At 38.7% G+C, this 16,473-nt stretch overlaps 1 protein-coding gene across 1 annotated transcript in view; it reads right to left on the bottom strand.

Annotated features, from left to right (window-relative positions):
• Positions 1-485: 485 nt before the first annotated feature.
• IL17RD (interleukin 17 receptor D) overlaps positions 486-16,473 on the bottom strand; it is a 92,790-nt gene continuing 76,802 nt past the window's right edge. Inside the window, exons 9-13 of the mRNA XM_045022844.1 lie at positions 15,513-15,567; positions 14,393-14,503; positions 12,736-12,920; positions 6,769-7,705; positions 486-4,875 (exon numbers count right to left, since the gene is read on the bottom strand). Of these exons, the coding sequence (XP_044878779.1) occupies positions 4,760-4,875; positions 6,769-7,705; positions 12,736-12,920; positions 14,393-14,503; positions 15,513-15,567 (1,404 nt within the window). The 3' untranslated portion in view covers positions 486-4,759. The remainder of the gene's footprint in view (positions 4,876-6,768; positions 7,706-12,735; positions 12,921-14,392; positions 14,504-15,512; positions 15,568-16,473) is intronic.

Below are 16,473 nucleotides of genomic sequence, written 5' to 3'. Positions count from 1 at the left end.
TGGTCCAATAACCAGTTAGAAAAAGCTACTTTCATCAGGTTTAATAACTATTTAAGGTTTAACCAGTTCTTTATGAACTTACTTTATGAACTTGTTTTTTGCCAATGTCGATGTAGACAAGCTGAAATGGTTCAACTGGTCCTGTCATTACTGTATGACAATGAGCTAGAGCAGAGGTTCTCAAACTTCATTGCATCAACAATAAAAATTACTACATGACCCCAGGAGGGGGGACCAAAGCCTGAGCCAGCCCAAGCCCCAAGTGGGGAGAGGCCAAAGCCCAAGCCCAAGGGCTTCAGTCCCAGGCAGGGGCCTGTAATCTGAGTCCCGATAACCAGGGCTAAAGCCCTCAGGCTTCATCCCCGGACGGTGGTGCTTGGGCTTCAGCTTTGGCCCCGGGCCCCAGCAAATCTAAGCCAGCCCTGGTGACCCCATTAACATGGGTCCCAACCCACAGTTTGAGAACCACTGTACTAGAGGCTTTTAAAAATCTCCCAGAATACACTGTTACAGCAGACAACCCAGGAATTTTGGGACAGATGTCCAGACACGTTGCAAATGAAAAATTTAAGATGGCAACACTGTGAATGCAAAACTTAAACTCATTCAGCCTGGCTAGCGTGGACAATTAACTGTTTGTGCTTATTCAGTATAGTTACAAGCAATTCAATTCTCTAATTAAACAAGTAATACTTAACACATCCCTTATATATTCGTACATAATTTTCTCGACTAGACAGGGTCATACTGTGTATGAGTCCATTCCAAAAACCCTGACTTACCTGAGTAGTCTTTATTTAGGGGGAATAATTTGCAGAATACATTAGACAAGTGCTTGGAATCCATTTGGATGAAAAAGAGGCTAAATAAAAATTAGATCATTTTCACTTCTTCTGAATCAAACTCATTCAGTCCAAACTATCACATATTTTCTGGATGATGTAATTAAACTTCACTTGACATACAGAATCATGTATCATTGTGGGACCTTCTGGTAATGTACAGGGAGAATAATTACAATTACTGCACTCAAGGAGTCTTACTTCAAAAATTAACAGAAGCCATCTTTCTATACAGAACTTGTAGACAACTATTTTTTTTACAGCTGTTTGATATTAAAAGTCCCTGAATACATATCAGTTTATCTCCTAAATGTGACATATGAAGAGGAATAAAAATAATTAGGCAGAAATCTCAGATTGAGTACTATTAACCTGCTAATAGAAGCATAGTGAAATGGTATGTTTGCTTACACTACATTTAGCTAAAAAAGAAAAAAAACATGCTAATTATACAAAATTAAAAAGTAACAGGACCATGCCTTATGACTCTTTATTTTGATGTGTAACTTCTAAATTATGGTACCATAAAAAAATTTCTGCAAATATCAGCTGCTGTCTACTGTCAACAGTTTATATACAGGTACAAAATACGGAAACTATATTTATCAATGTAAATATTGAACATACAGCTACATCTTGCATCCTTAGCTTTCCGCTATTTTTTCATCCTCAGAGAAACATATATCTTATAAACACATCAAAATGATCACATTTCAACACATTTGTAGACTCTAGTAGTAACAAGAGGGATTATTTCACCATTTACATTCTGTTTAGATTTTACTCACACATGAAAATAGTAGAAAACTAATCTCTAAAATGTATATCAACATATTTGGTTTTTAAAAAATTTTTTACAAGAGCTTTTGCTCGTGGCCTCTTAAGGGAAAAAAACAGAATTCTTGCAAATTCAGTAGTAACTCCCCTCCTCTATCCCCCAAAATATGTATGCAATTTTTCTGAATTTAAAAATCAGAGTGGCTAACTTTGTCAAAAAATCACTAAAGTAAATTAAACATTATTTCCTTCCATTTTATAATTCCATTCCATTAAAATAAAAATCCAAAGTGGTCTGCTATTTTCTACAGTCTCTACACAAAGCCTACAATGACTTCTGTTCTTTTCCCCCCAAAGGCGTTCAAAATTAGGCTTCCATCCACTGCCTGGTGGAGAAAAATATATTTGACTAAAATTAATTTGATTGTGGTATCTCCCCAGACTATCTATAACTTCAAGACTCAGTTAAGATTAGCAGGATTGTGCACCAAATTTATAAGTAAGAAAACACTAATGTTAGTTTGCAATGGATTCATCAATCCATATTTAAAAATGAAATCCTGGCCTTACTGAATTTATTGGGAATTCTGCCATTGATTTCAATGGAGCCAGGAATTCACCCAAATCTTTAGTCCTGCACACAGTAATAGGCTGTGACTTGTCCAGCCACCTTCCTGTAGAGCTCAGCTTTGCTGCACATAGCAGGTGAAAACCTCCTGCCTGGCATCCAATCAAACCTCCTGCCTGGTGTCCAGGCATCCAGTCTTCGCTTCTTTCTGCAATGGAACTGCACAAACCCCACTGAGTCAGGGTCCTCCACACCTGCAGGTGGTAGGGCAGGAATTGCTCTTAAATGATGCTATCTAATTTGACCCAAGTGTTTTTAAACTTCCAAAAAATGGGGCAACTGTAAGAATTTTGCTTTCAGTACAACCCAAGGCACAATATATAAAAATCTTCTGTAGTTGTTTCTATGCTTTCAGATCATTTGCACACTATTTAGAATTAACTAAGATCCTTGTGACATTTTGAGCTTGTGGCATTCACTTTGAGTTTAGCAGAAAAATTACAGTGAAAAATAGCTGAAGAGTTTTACATTAGTAGAAGTAAAGCTCCATCATAAAGCATAAATACTGGTGTATGTATCTTCCTCATTCTATTGTTTTGTACCACAGTTATGAAGTGTGCTGGATTCTGCTGCCAATTATTACATTTAAATATGATTAAACTACTCAGATACCTGTTGAGAATCGTATCAAAACTCAGCAGTTAAGATTAAAATGAACAAACTCAGGACTGAGAAAGTTCCACTTACAGAAAGGTTTTTGACAGCTATGGACAGCTAGAACTATTATTACACCCTGATTAACACCCAATGCAACCCCAAATCAATGGGATTGGACAGGGTACAGTTTAGATCCCAGATTAGTAAATTTGGCACAGGTAGCCAGACAGGACATCCTTTATTATTATTTACAGTGGCAAGATTTGGAGGTATTAAAATTTTATTTTGCTTATGAGGAATTGCTGTCTGGAAGCAGTAGGGGTCTCTCACATGAAGATATACCTAAATCATCATTGCAAGAGAAGGAACTTCATGCTATTTGTCTTCAGACAAATGTGGCCAGATGCATTATAGGGTGTCTGTAGTTAGAATTATGCTTAATATAACATGAGTTTAAAATGAATATTTATCCCATTCACTAGGATTTTCAGTACTGGGAACTTCAAAATAACCAATACACATTTGCCTTGTGGCTGCTCAATACAAAGATGTGCAGATGGCCAGTCACTCACTGCCTGCTGTAAATTCCTATATTCCAAATGGATGTGAAGCACAGTTTTATGGGGAAACTTGGAGTTTACATACTTTCTACAACAAGCACGAACTCTATTAGGGCTGTCCTCAGGCCCATACAAAGACAAGATTTGGTGACCCTTTCTCCATTACTCTCTACATCCTTTCTCCCACCAACCCATCCAGGAAGACGATAGGAGATTCACTTTCCACTGCATCATTCTATAGAGGTATATAGGATTTTTTTAAATTATATAAGTGATATGGTTCACCATGGCCTTATTTGTGAGATATCGTAGCCAGCTTGTCAAGAATAGAATTTTTAAAAAATAGAAATAATTACCCTAGCTCTGGATAGGCTAGCAAGAAGCTTCACTTACTGCATCTGTTGCAATGTTCACCCCGCACAGGCTGCGGCATTCTAAAACAGAATATTCCTAAATCAAGTTCCTGATACTGCAATGAGCTCAATGTGGGAAACACATAGGGAACAGGAATTTTATCGTCCACAAAATCAGACAGAACTAAGACCATTTAAAAGAAACTAAGTCTGAAGATAGGTTTCCACAAAAAACAATTAACCTTGAAATGGACATCAGGAAATCCAATAAACATGTGTGTCCTATAGCCTTGCATTGTACCATCCTGGAGCTGAAATGACAGAATGGCACAATATGTGTCAAAATATGGATAGAGATGGAGCTGTGGGGGACAGGACACATGCTTTTACCTTCCACTGGAATGCACTGGACTAGATAAAATTTTTGGAGGGACAGGGTTGAAAAAAATGCTTAAATGTTTGCTAAAGGAATATTTGTCTAATGGAGATTTACTAGGTCTGGCCTTTGGCATTTTATGACCATGACTCCTGTCACAAAAATCCCACTGATCATCACTAAAATACTCATACTATCAAATATTTCAGCATTTAAAACCATAATTTCTGCTGCAAAACATGCTGTACCATTGAGATGGTTAACGATCCAAGCCAAAAGTGACTAGCTGTTGTATGTTCAGTCAAAAATATTTCTAATAAAAACATCAGAAGTGATTTTGGATTGTGATATCTGTAAAGAGTATAATTTCAACATGCAATTTAAGATGGTAATTTCAAAGTGTACCTTCATCTTTTTCAATGCTACATTTTTAGATCAGAAAAGAGCCTATAAAGAGATTTACAGGTAATCGTCTACTGGCCACCAATTCCCTTAGGAATAACAGATATCCTTCAAGGAAGCATTTGTTCCTTCAAGAAGTTTTAGCAGTTGGGGGGTGATGTGATGGTTAACACACAAACAGAGCCTATTGATAAAGTGGCAATGCTTAACAATCTTGTAAGACATTATAAAGGTGCAATTGCCTGCAGTTCATCGGTATGGATGTGGCAATGAAGTTCTGCTTTACATATTCCAGGGACTAGGCATTTTGTAGCAGTGAGCACAGGGGGTTCTTCTTCTCCTGGGAAAGAAAAAAAAAGGGCATTTTATTTTTTGAACAGTGATTATTTTATTTGTACAACGGTCAACTGTATGTTGAAACGAACACAACCAGTTGATATCATAATGCATTACCCTCACTATGATCAGAAATAAAGAACTAATGCAAACCTTTCCTCATGGTGGTCTACTCAGAGAAGTTCTCACTGATGAATGGGCTAACATTATGTCATGCCCAATGAAGGAGGTTAGAGAGCTAAGTGAGTTTGAAGCTTAGTGCATCCACCCTAATTCAATGGCCTGTTTGAGAGGCTTCTCTTGTGGAACAGTATTCTGTCAGGATGAAAAATGTTATCAGATCAAACTACTATGAGATGAAAGTGGATACTACTTTAAAGGAGAAAGGAAAGGTTTGTCCTGAAATATGCACAGACATTTGATAACTGCATGAAGATTTACCATTAGTCTAAATTTATGTGACTTAAAAATCTAAGTATCCAGGATAGAAACCTTATACAGATTATGTAGTCTCCTCATATGATGATGATAACATTCTTTCCATTCTACTAGTATCTCTGGAGGATGTTAAACAGAAGCTACTAAAGTAAGACCTTTTAAAATCAGCAGGTCCAGATAACTTGCATCTAAGAGTTTTAAAAGAGCTGGAAGAGAAGCTCACTGGATCATCAATGTTGATTTTCAGGAAGTCCTGGAGCACTGAGGAAGTTCTACAAGACTTGAAGAAAGCTAATGTTGTGCCAATTTTTAAAAAGGGTGAACAGGATAACCTGGGTAATAACAGGCCTGACGGCCTGACATTGATCCTGGATAATGGAGGGGGTCTTGATTAACAAAGAACTATAGGAGGATAATGTAATTAATGCAAATTAATATGTGTTTATGGAAAATATGTCCTATCAAACTAATTTTATATATATTTTTGATGATGTTACAAGTTTGATTGATAAAGGTAAGTATGTTGACGTAATATACTTAGACTTCTGTAAGGCATTTGACTTGGTACTGCACAACATTTTTGATGAAAAAAAACAGAGTGATATAAAATTAACATATTAAATGGATTAAGAACTGGCTAACTGACAGGTCTCAAAATGTGGTTGTTAACGAGGAATCATCAAGCAGGTCTGTTTCTCCTCACACCTTCTATGGGCCATCTTAATTATCAGTTCAAAAAGTTTTTTTTCCTCCTGCTAACGATAGCTCATCTCAATTGATTAGACTCTGCCTGTTGGTATGCATACTTCCACCTTTTCATGTTCTCTGTATGTATAAATATCCCGTCTGTGTGTTCCATTCTATGCATCCGAAGAAGTGAGCTGCAGCTCACGAAAGCTCATGCTAAAATAAATTTGTTAGTCTTTAAGGTGTCACAAGTACTCCTATTCTTTTTGAGCTTTTAGTTACCTGCAGTACAGTAATGACTCTCGATCAACTAGGGGAAGACACCATTTTATATTCTATTAGAGCTAGGAGATCTATTAGGGGATTGGTCCTGCTTTGAGCAGGAAGTTGGACTAGATGACCTCTTGAGGTCCCTTCCAAACTCTGATATTCTATGATTCTACATGCAAATTGAATTTTTTTTTAAATTTTTTAAATTTAAATTTTTTAATTTTTTTTTAAAAAAAAATTCTAAAACAAATTTAAATAAGCTTAGAGAATGATCAAAATTTAAAACTTTGATGAATATTTTTTGCCACCAACTAAAAAAATAAAAAAGTTTGCCTTTTTTGACTAGCTCTATATTTTAACTAGCCTTCTCTCCAGCTTCTTATATGGTCCCTTATTCCATGGTACTTATGTACTCAATGTTTAGTTTTATGTTGCTAAAGGTATTACAGCGACATGTGAATATTTTGTATTAATGCAATTTAGAAAAACTACTGCATCTTACCTAAACCCGAAGATGAAGAGACACTCTCCGTAATGGAAGAGGTTTCAGTTTGGTCTGTCAAAAGTCCTTCCATTAAAGGTAGAGATAACTCAGATGAAGGAACAGAAGAATCATAGATTCCTGAATCCCGAGGCATATCTGGAAGATTGGCAGCTTTTACAACATGCAACAATGGCTGAAGAACAGAGCTACCAACTTGAATGTCCTGAGTCTCTGCATCTTCTCCAAGGTTAAAGTGCTGAATTATACAGTGAGAGTCTGAATTTACAGCAGGGATAATATTTACATCTGTTTTCAGGTAGAAATCCCCATCAGTCACCTGTTTACTCACTAAGTCATTTAAAACCAAGCCTGAGTCAAATTTTTCCAACACAGGTTCTTGGTAATGTAAAGGAGGTTGAGGAAAAGGAATGAGTTGTTTCTCAAACCAGTCAGGCTCCTGCTCAATGAACTGGTGCATATTGCAAATGGCAACATAAAGGGACCGGCCAGTTTTGCTCCTGAAGTAGTTTCTTTTGCTAATATTTACAGGGTACAACTCTGAATCCTGAAGGCTCAGATCTCTGGAGTGTAAGTGAGAGTAAAGCTGAGGGAGGTTATCCATGAGCTTGTACTTTGTACTTAGATCCACAATGCCAGGAATGTCACCCTCACAGGAATAGTCAAAGTAGACTGCAATGAACTTGCAGAGGTCATCTGAATTCTGCTTTGCCTGACGCAGCTTCTCTGCGATGATAGATATGGCAAGCAGAAAGAGTTCTCCTTTCTCAGCATCTCTGGTTGCTCCCTTGTGCTTCCAGTTCTTTTTTTCCACAAAGTATTTCATTCCCTTGGAACATACAATGATGATAAATTGGGACTCGTTGATTTTTTGAATAAGCCACTCTTTCTGCCCTTCCTTACAATTTTTAAAATCTTCCCATATATCCAGAGCAACCTGGGAAAGAAGAGAGCATCTTGGTTAACATTCAATGCTGGATTTAGCAACTTAACAAAGGCTAGATGTGTTGTAAATACTCAATGAACCCGCCTGTATTTATTAAGCAGATGTGAATCAAAGATGAGGAAGACTAAGGTCCGTCCATGCTGTGAATGGAAACTATTTTCAAACAGAAATAAGTGATACATTTTAAGAGTAGTTAACAAAGAGGTAAACTTTGTGACTCTTGCTCACTTGGGTAAACACTTACTGACAGGTAGAGTCATACTGAAGTAAATGGAACTACTTTTGTTGGTAAGTGCTCGTCAAAGCGAGTAAGGGTTGTACATTTGGCATGGGAACTACGTATTTTCAATGGGTTACAGAAACCTGCAAGCCCTGTGGGCAAGAAGGCTAACTTTCACGACTGTTCTATTGAAAATGCTAGTTATAATGTGTTTTTGCTGCCTAAGTATTGTTTAAGGAACAATATACCTACATTCCTGTATTACTTGTACATAGGGCCCTATCAATTTCATGGCCATGAAAAACGTGACTGTGAAATGAGCCCTTCCCCATGAAATCTGATCTCCCCTTGTTCCTAGGAGTGCCCCAGTAAAGGGGGCTCCTAGCTCCATCCCCCTGCACAGCTGCTCTGGGATGGGGGGAGGTGAGGAAGAGACCAGACCCACTTCTGGGTGCCCCCCCCTGCTGCAGGATGCTCTGGGACTGGACAGCAGCCCCAGAGGTTCCTGCAGCTGGAGGAGACTTGAGGAGTTGGGTCCAATCTTCCCTGTGCTGCTGGGAGTGCCTCAGCAGGGAGCTCCTAGCTGCTAGTCTGGGCATGGCTGGGATAGGACAGGACTTGCTCTTTCCCTGCAAAGCTGCTCTTGGTTATCTCTCCCGGCTGCAGATAGCTCCGCAACCCCTCCTCCCAACTCGCTTCCTGTCCCCCTCCCTTTGCAGCTGCTACAGGGAACTGCCCCTTCCCCCCACATGCAATTATTAGCTTATTTCAATAAAAATAAAAAGGTGAAGCACCTGACAGAATTTTTTTATTGACACTTTACAGCAGCAAATCACACTCAGGGCTCAACTCACTGATTTTGTAGATATAGACAATGGGGAGATTTTGTAGTATAGTGATCTCAGTTGACTGCCTACCAGAAGATGTGTAATTACTATAAAATGAATGTCCAAAATAAATAAAAATCTCAAAAATGATTACTGCAGTGGATTGTGTGAAAGAATTTGGAAACCTAATTCTACATGCCAGTGGTTGACAAACTATTTTGTACAAGTTGCAATGTTTCATTGGATCACACACATCAGGCAACAGCTGAGTGCCACTTAGACTCGGAAATCCATCAAAGCAGAAAGAAGGATGCAGATACTGCATTGCTGGTAAACAAAAAGTTAAAAAAACAAAAACAATTTCTTCTCTTTTTCAGAAGATGACAGCGAGCTCTGAGACTAGTCATTTAGTTAAAATGGAACTTGTGGATGCACTTGTAAGTGCTAATATATCACTGGAAAAACTTGATCACCCAAAGCTGTGTGAGTTCATTCAATGGAATGTACAAAATGCCGGTTTCTTACTAAGTGCAAATAAGTTATGACAGGCCTACCTCCCAAAGGTTTTTGCTACACATTTTGAGGAGATCAGGTCTCAAATTAACTCATGTGAGTCTTTTGAAATTATTTAGGATGAGTCCACAGATGAGCAAGACAACTATGTATTGCATGTTCTGTTTGATTTTATTACTGACAAGGCCAAAGATGGGACAGACAGGAAACTAACAACAGTGCTCCTGTTGATGGTGGATTTAACCTTGCTTAACGCAATTCCTGGCTCTGATAAGAATTGTAGGCTGGAGATACCGGTTTACAAAAATATTGCAAAAGAAGCGGACTGTAGTTTGCCCATGCTGCAGTTTTGGAACTCAGTGGAAGGCTGAATTCCCCATCTTGCAAGGCTAGCTCGGCGCTGTCTGACAATTCCAGCAAACTCCATTGATGCAGAGAGAGCAGTTTCTAAACACAGACAGGTGTCTTCAACACAGAGACAGAAAATGAAGAAAGACACAGTTGCTGGATGCTCCATGCTGACATTCAATTAATGACATTTGAAACCAGAACATTTTTTTCACTTGTTTTTGTTAATTTAAGGCTTTGGTTCTCAAGTTTGAGTCTACCAATTGTAGGCTACCCTACAAAACTGCCTCAGATGCCCGTATCTACCAATCAGGGAGTTGAGCCCTGAGTGTTATTTGCTGTTGTAAAGTGTCAATCAATAAATCCTGTTAAGCTCACATGATCTTTTTTATTTTACTGAAACAAGCTAATAATTGCATCTCGAAGGGGGGCGCACCCTGTACAGTGACCCCTCCTCTTGCGGCTGCGGAGCGATGGGGGCAAAAAGTGAGTGTGTGGAGTGGGGTGGGGGGTTGCGGAGCCTTCTGAAGCCGGGAGAGGTACCCAAGAGCAGCTATGCAGAGGAAAAGCAAGCCAGGACTAGCAGCTAGGAGCCCCTGGCTGGGGCGCTCCCAGCAGCACAGGGGCAATCAGACCGACCTCCACCTCCACCTCTGGGAACCTCCTGTGGCTGCAGGAAGCTCTGAAGGCAGCACATAAGTAAGGGTGGCAATCCCATGACTCCCTTACAACAGATTTGTGACCCCCCCTCCCATTTTGGGTCAGGACTCCCATGATTACAATACTGTGAAATTTCAGATTTAAACATCTGAAAATATGAAATTTACCAATTTTCAAATCCTATGCCCATGAAATTGACCATGATGGACCCTGAATTTGGTAGGGCCCTACTTATAAAGCACCAAATCTACAAATAATGGTACAAGGCCAAACAATTATGTGTTTGCTGGATAGCTGCTTCCAAAGCAGGGGGTAAAAAACACTGCAGTGTCGTGCTTGTGAAGAAGAAACAAACCTGGAAAATTTTGGAAGAGTGGTCCCAAGTGACTGAGCATCTATCTACCTAGTTAAAGAGGGAAATGAACCCACTCTGAGCACTCCACTCTATGTGCTACATGCAATTCTTAGGCCTGGTCTACACTAAGAAGGGGGTTCGAATTACGGTACGCAAATTCAGCTACATGAATAGCGTAGCTGAATTCGAAGTACCCTAATTCGAACAACTCACCCGTCCACACGCGGCGGGGTCGAACTCTGCGGCTCCCCCGTCGACTCCGCCAACTCCTTCTGACGAGGTGGAGTACCGGAGTCGACCGCGGCGCTTCCGGAGTTCGAACTATCGCGTCTAGATCAGACGCGATAGTTCGAACTCCAAAAAGTCGAACTCTCCGCGTCAAACCGGCAGGTAAGTGTAGACGTACCCTTAGTTACTGTACACTTGTGTGATTAACATGTTGAATCTGCTGTATATACACAGATCTCCCTGTATGATTCTACTATGGTAGCAACAATGTGCATGTCTAAAACCAAATATTTTATAGATATATATAATATACAGGAAGCTACTGCACAGAATCATGATCCTAAGGATGCATAAGAACTTTGAAGATATGTGGTGAGTCCTGTGTCATTTTACAGCTGGGATATATGTTGCCTTGATAAATGTAGGGGGGCGGTTGTCAGTGAGAGACCAGGAATTGTGCTTTTACTATGTGTACTTATGAACAAGGCTTTTTAATTTTAGCATAATTAGGTTGGCATTTTAAACAGCAATAAATCCCATTGCCCCTTTGCTTTACAAGACAATAATCCAATTCCGTAGGCCAAAGATACAGATATCTTCATTGTCATCTTTTGAACTTTCTTTTTTTATATTAAACATGACTGCTACATATTCTATCTTTATCTAGCTCTCGTTGTACTTTGTTTACCAAATATTGAATGACACTGGAGGTGTTATGCAAAAAGCACTTGGCGTTAACTCCATTCCACGTAGCTGTGGTGATGCTGTGCTATCATCACAACTGAAAAAAAGGAATTCAGATAAGCTAAATATAAGACATCTTATTCTGACTGTTTTAAGTCTGAGTAAATTAATAACATAAAAATAAAATAACAGAAGCACAATAACGAAAACAAGCAATGATTTTAAATAATGTGTTCTACCACTAGGGGACACACTTGCTATATGACTAAATACTAATATTTGAATTCATACATAATACTAACTAGACTTTGATTGGATTAAAGTTTAACAAAAGAAATAAATGTTTCCTGTAAACTAATAATTGTTTTGCCTTTTAAAAAATGAACTATTGGTTACATTTTCTCTCAGGTTTAGAAAACAGCCAGAGAACTTGAACCTAGTCAATCAAATTGTCATTTTGATATTTTTCTGATATCATTTTGAATCAAAGTAAGACAGTAAAAAAAATATAAAGATACAGGCCTAGGCCATTTTTTATATGCCATTAAAAATGCTTTTTGATGTTTTCATATAGCACCAAAAGAATTAAAAATGTACTGAATAAGCCATCGAGGATGATAAAGAATTTCAGGGGTGAATCCAAATTAGCCAGGTTTTATTATGTATAATGTGTGTGTTGCACAAATCCTTCTTCTGGACAAGATTTCTGATTGATTCAAATGTGCATCACAAGATCACTGCTTCAATACCATGGCATAAGAAGTGCCTTAGAAATACTAAATTCAATTAGATAGATTGTAGAGCTTCTTTGTGTCTGTAATCTACAGAAGATATATATTCTGATAACTAGACCAGCATTATGTGTGCATATGCTTCTGGTAGTTAATATATAAAGAGCTACGGATGACTGAAGGAGAGAATTAGGACTGACACAAATTATGTACAATACTGTGTCTTATGCATTATTTGGTTTGCTTTTTTTCTCTAAATGGAGAAAATTCACATAGGTAAAATTAATGTAGGCAGTTTCCACTAACACTAATGGAAGCTACTCTCTTTAGCAAAGATAGATTAGAATATCTCTGTCTAGGTGAAATATTTTCCAGGGCTAGGCTATCACGAGTTTTGGGGGCAATGTTTTGAATAAGGCAATTCCAAACATTAAAAGAAGAAGTGGTGATCTTACCTCACAGCCACAGAAGTCCTGAAGAAAATAAGCAAAGCACTGAATGACATTTATGTGTTTCTGGCAATCTTTACTGGAATAGCAGATGAACACTTTTGGCCGGGGACGGAGCCTTTCCACATGGAGCGCTGCAGCATATGTAGAAGATTCCGAGCTCTCCTCATCTAAATGGGAATATATATTTTCTAAATTGGAAGGGGAAAAAAAAAACAAACGCAAAAATCTTCACTCTATCCAAGATCAAAAATTTTCTTTAACCTCGACAGACTCATTATTCAAGTACATAGTAAAAGGCTCTTCATCCCAAGACATTCGTTTTTCCCTCCCTTCTTCCTCTTCTATTTTATCAGCCTGTGAGGTGAAAGATGTTACTGATTGGATAGTTACTGCATGTGCTAAGACCTGTCTAGAAAGGTTTGCTGTGTGTACAGAAGAAATTAAACAGTTTCACCTCCACCGACCCTACGAAATTGCGACAGTACTGTTATAGGCACCTCACCTCTTTGTTCAGAAATCAGAAAGTTCAAACATACTTCTCTGTAGTGTTTCCTGCTTAGCAATGCAATGGGCTCCTTTTAAAACAGCGATACTGGTAGGGAAGAGAATGAAACTCCAGGGGGCCTGGTACCCTTCAGAAACATGTGCAATCTCTCTGCGGCATGCCCATATTCTTTAGTGTTCATCTGAGTTTTTGCTGGAGCCATGCTATAATGTCATAAACGGCCAGAAGGGAAAAGGACTCAGCCCAGATAAATTCTGCCAGCTGTAGAATCCCTCATCCCCAAGATCCAGGGAGGTATCACTGATCTGTGAGGCATGGGGGCTGAAACCCCATCTTCTATATGGGGGAAACCCAATCACTCCCTGGAACCGCAGTATTGACTAATTCCTGATAAATCAGTGAGCCAGGTATGGTTTGCGAGCTCTACCCTAGATATAAGGGAGGCAGAAGTGAGCAGAGGTTGCTTGAATCTAAGTTAGGAAGTGTCTGCAGGGAAACCTTACGAATAGTCAAATGTAAGGAGAAGGATTAGGTTGAGATTTAAGGGGTTTTGCTGTTATCTGAATTCTGAATAAAGCCAACCAGGAAGGGGTAGTAAGTTTGGACTAATTCTAGTGGGTGCAGATTCATGGCAGACTGGGATTGACACCTGCTTACATGCACGCTTCAGGGTCTTACTTTCCTTCCACTAGGATTCATCAGTTAAATAATTCTGTATTGAAAGAGGAAATAGTTTAAAATATATCATCTTCTGGATCTCTTCACTCTCTGCATAGTCTTATCATCTCCCCTCTACTACTTCCACTAATAGACATTCAAAACAAACAAACAAAAAACAAACAAACCAAATAAGATTTCTCCTCACACAACCCATCTTGTCCTTCTGCTGCATTTTGCAGTGAAGTCATAATGCAGGACATATGACACAATATTTTCCAGGGTAACAAATTAACACCAAACACTGGATTTTAAGACTTTGCTGCAAGTTCCAGCAGATGCAGAGGTTTGGGGGTGGATTCAGGGGTGGGGAGAGTGAAAAGGAAAGCTCTTATGATAAAGAATTTTGTGTTTTGAATAAATCTATTTTCCTTTCAGATTTGCTCTGACAAGCAAACTCTCCTTCAAATGAAACAACATGCCAAATAAACACCATACCTTGTTGTTTTTTACGGCACATCACTGTGAAAAGCGTTGCAAATGCTGAGATGACAACTAAGGGAACGGTAATGGCAATGGCCCTTATTGGTCCAGCCCACGGGGAATGTACTTCAAAAAATAAAGCAGAATTAGCACTGTGCAAGTAAGTTATGGTATAATTATGTAATCTCATCTTCATATTTGGTACTGACAACCACTGCAGCACAATATCATCAAGTAATTCTCAAATATACAAAATATAAAGCTAAGATCTGAGCGCCTTCCAATAATGCATTAAGTGAGGTGACTAACGTCTATTGCATGTGGTTTGTTCCATCTCATGCTCTCCCCAGGGAAAGAATTATGTGTGTAGTACAGTTTTGTTTTGATTGGGTTCTGTTTATTTTTTAAATGTACTGCTCTGTATTTATGTTAGAGAAGGCAGGTTGAAGAAATGCGCGTTGCACTTGGAACGAAGTTGGTGAGATTTCTGATGGTCCTTGGTGCCTGGGGGAATTTGGTCCGCGGTCTCAAACTGGCCCCAAAGAAAGCTCTGTCTCCTGCACAGATAAGTCTACCCTTATGGTCAAAAGTTCCATAGTGCTTGAGGAGCAAGTTGTCACTCAAAGTCTTCATCCCATCATGGGATCTTTGTGATAATCGATTGCAAGGTAACTACTGTAGAACTTTATTTAGGGTGTGATTACATTAGTGCTACATTAAGCTGCTTACATATTTGCATTACATTATTTCCACACTCTGCTTGCAGGCTACTACTTGCATGTGACTAAGATGCAGTCTTGACAATTTTTAAACTGATTTTTCACATTAGTGTATGTAGCAAAAATTAGTTTCCAGTAAGGAGTCTTAGTTCTACAATATTTTGATGTAAAACCACTAACAGTCAAAATCATCTTTATACTTAATTTTATCTTGCACAATTTGCCTTTGCAATTCTTTACAAGCACAAAATGTACAAAAGCAATATTGTTTTTTGTCAAAAAGATCACAAGACTGCATTTAAAAGCATGGTCAAACAAACCCCATTAGTCCTGTCATTATTATTCTGGCAAATGATCTTCAACACAAATTATCACTACAAACGAGTACGTGTTGACTTTAAAAGGAAAATTCTTACCTGGTTTTAGTGCATAGTGCATTGTTTTCCTTGTTGCGTTAGTGTCATCAACCAGCTTTAAAAAAGAAAATTCTCATTTTAAATACTGAAAAAGATACAGAAAAATAATTTTTGCATGTGAAAAACACTGCAATTACCCCGAGGACCAGAACTGAAGGAAGCTACCATTACAAATGACCGATGAGAAGTACCTAGAATTAGTCATTTCTCGATAGGATCAGGGATGAGTAGAATACAAATCATATTGCAGTAAAACTGGAATACTATCTTCAAACAAAACCTGCCTATTAAAAGAAGGAAACAATCCAACCTAACTGATGTCCAAGACAAAGGAAAAAGGGGGGTAAGAGGGAGGGAGGAGGAATGGGAGTGGGATGGAGGAGGTAAAAGTCTCGTGAATAGGCTCTATATTCTTTGAATCTTCTCTATTAATAAAAAGTAGAGATGGTCAAATTTTTTCACAATCAGCAAAAATACACAAAACATTTTCAATGAAAATTTTCGTGAACATTTTTTGCCTTTTCTTCCCCAACTCAAATAAAAGCACCTACCAGACTTTTACTCAATGGGTCCAAAGTCCCCAACACCATTATTTTATGTTGTTGGGTAATCATAATGCAGCAGTAACTCAGTCAGCTTTTTGCCATTTGCATCTGAGCAGGAGGTTGCAACTTTTTCTTTTGGATGCAGACCTTTGTACTCTTATCCATGCCTTTGTTACCTCAAGATTAGAATATTAAAAGGTGCTCTACATGGGGCTACACCTTAAAGCCATTTGAAGACTGAGTTGGTGCAGAACGCAGCAGCTTGTTTACTGAGTAGGGGATCTCGCTAGTCGCATATTGTACAAGGTATTCCAGAATCTGCACTGGCTGCTTACTGGTCCCTGGGTAGAGTTTAAGATGTTGGTTATGATTTCTAAAGTCCTAAATGGCCTATGACCTGCCTGCCTGAGAAGCCA

The sequence above is a fragment of the Mauremys mutica genome, chromosome 7 (genome assembly GCF_020497125.1).
Source record: "Mauremys mutica isolate MM-2020 ecotype Southern chromosome 7, ASM2049712v1, whole genome shotgun sequence".
NCBI classification, from domain to species: domain Eukaryota; kingdom Metazoa; phylum Chordata; order Testudines; family Geoemydidae; genus Mauremys; species Mauremys mutica.
The sequence above is the reverse complement of the archived record's forward strand: the minus strand, read 5'-3'. Positions and strand labels throughout refer to the sequence as shown.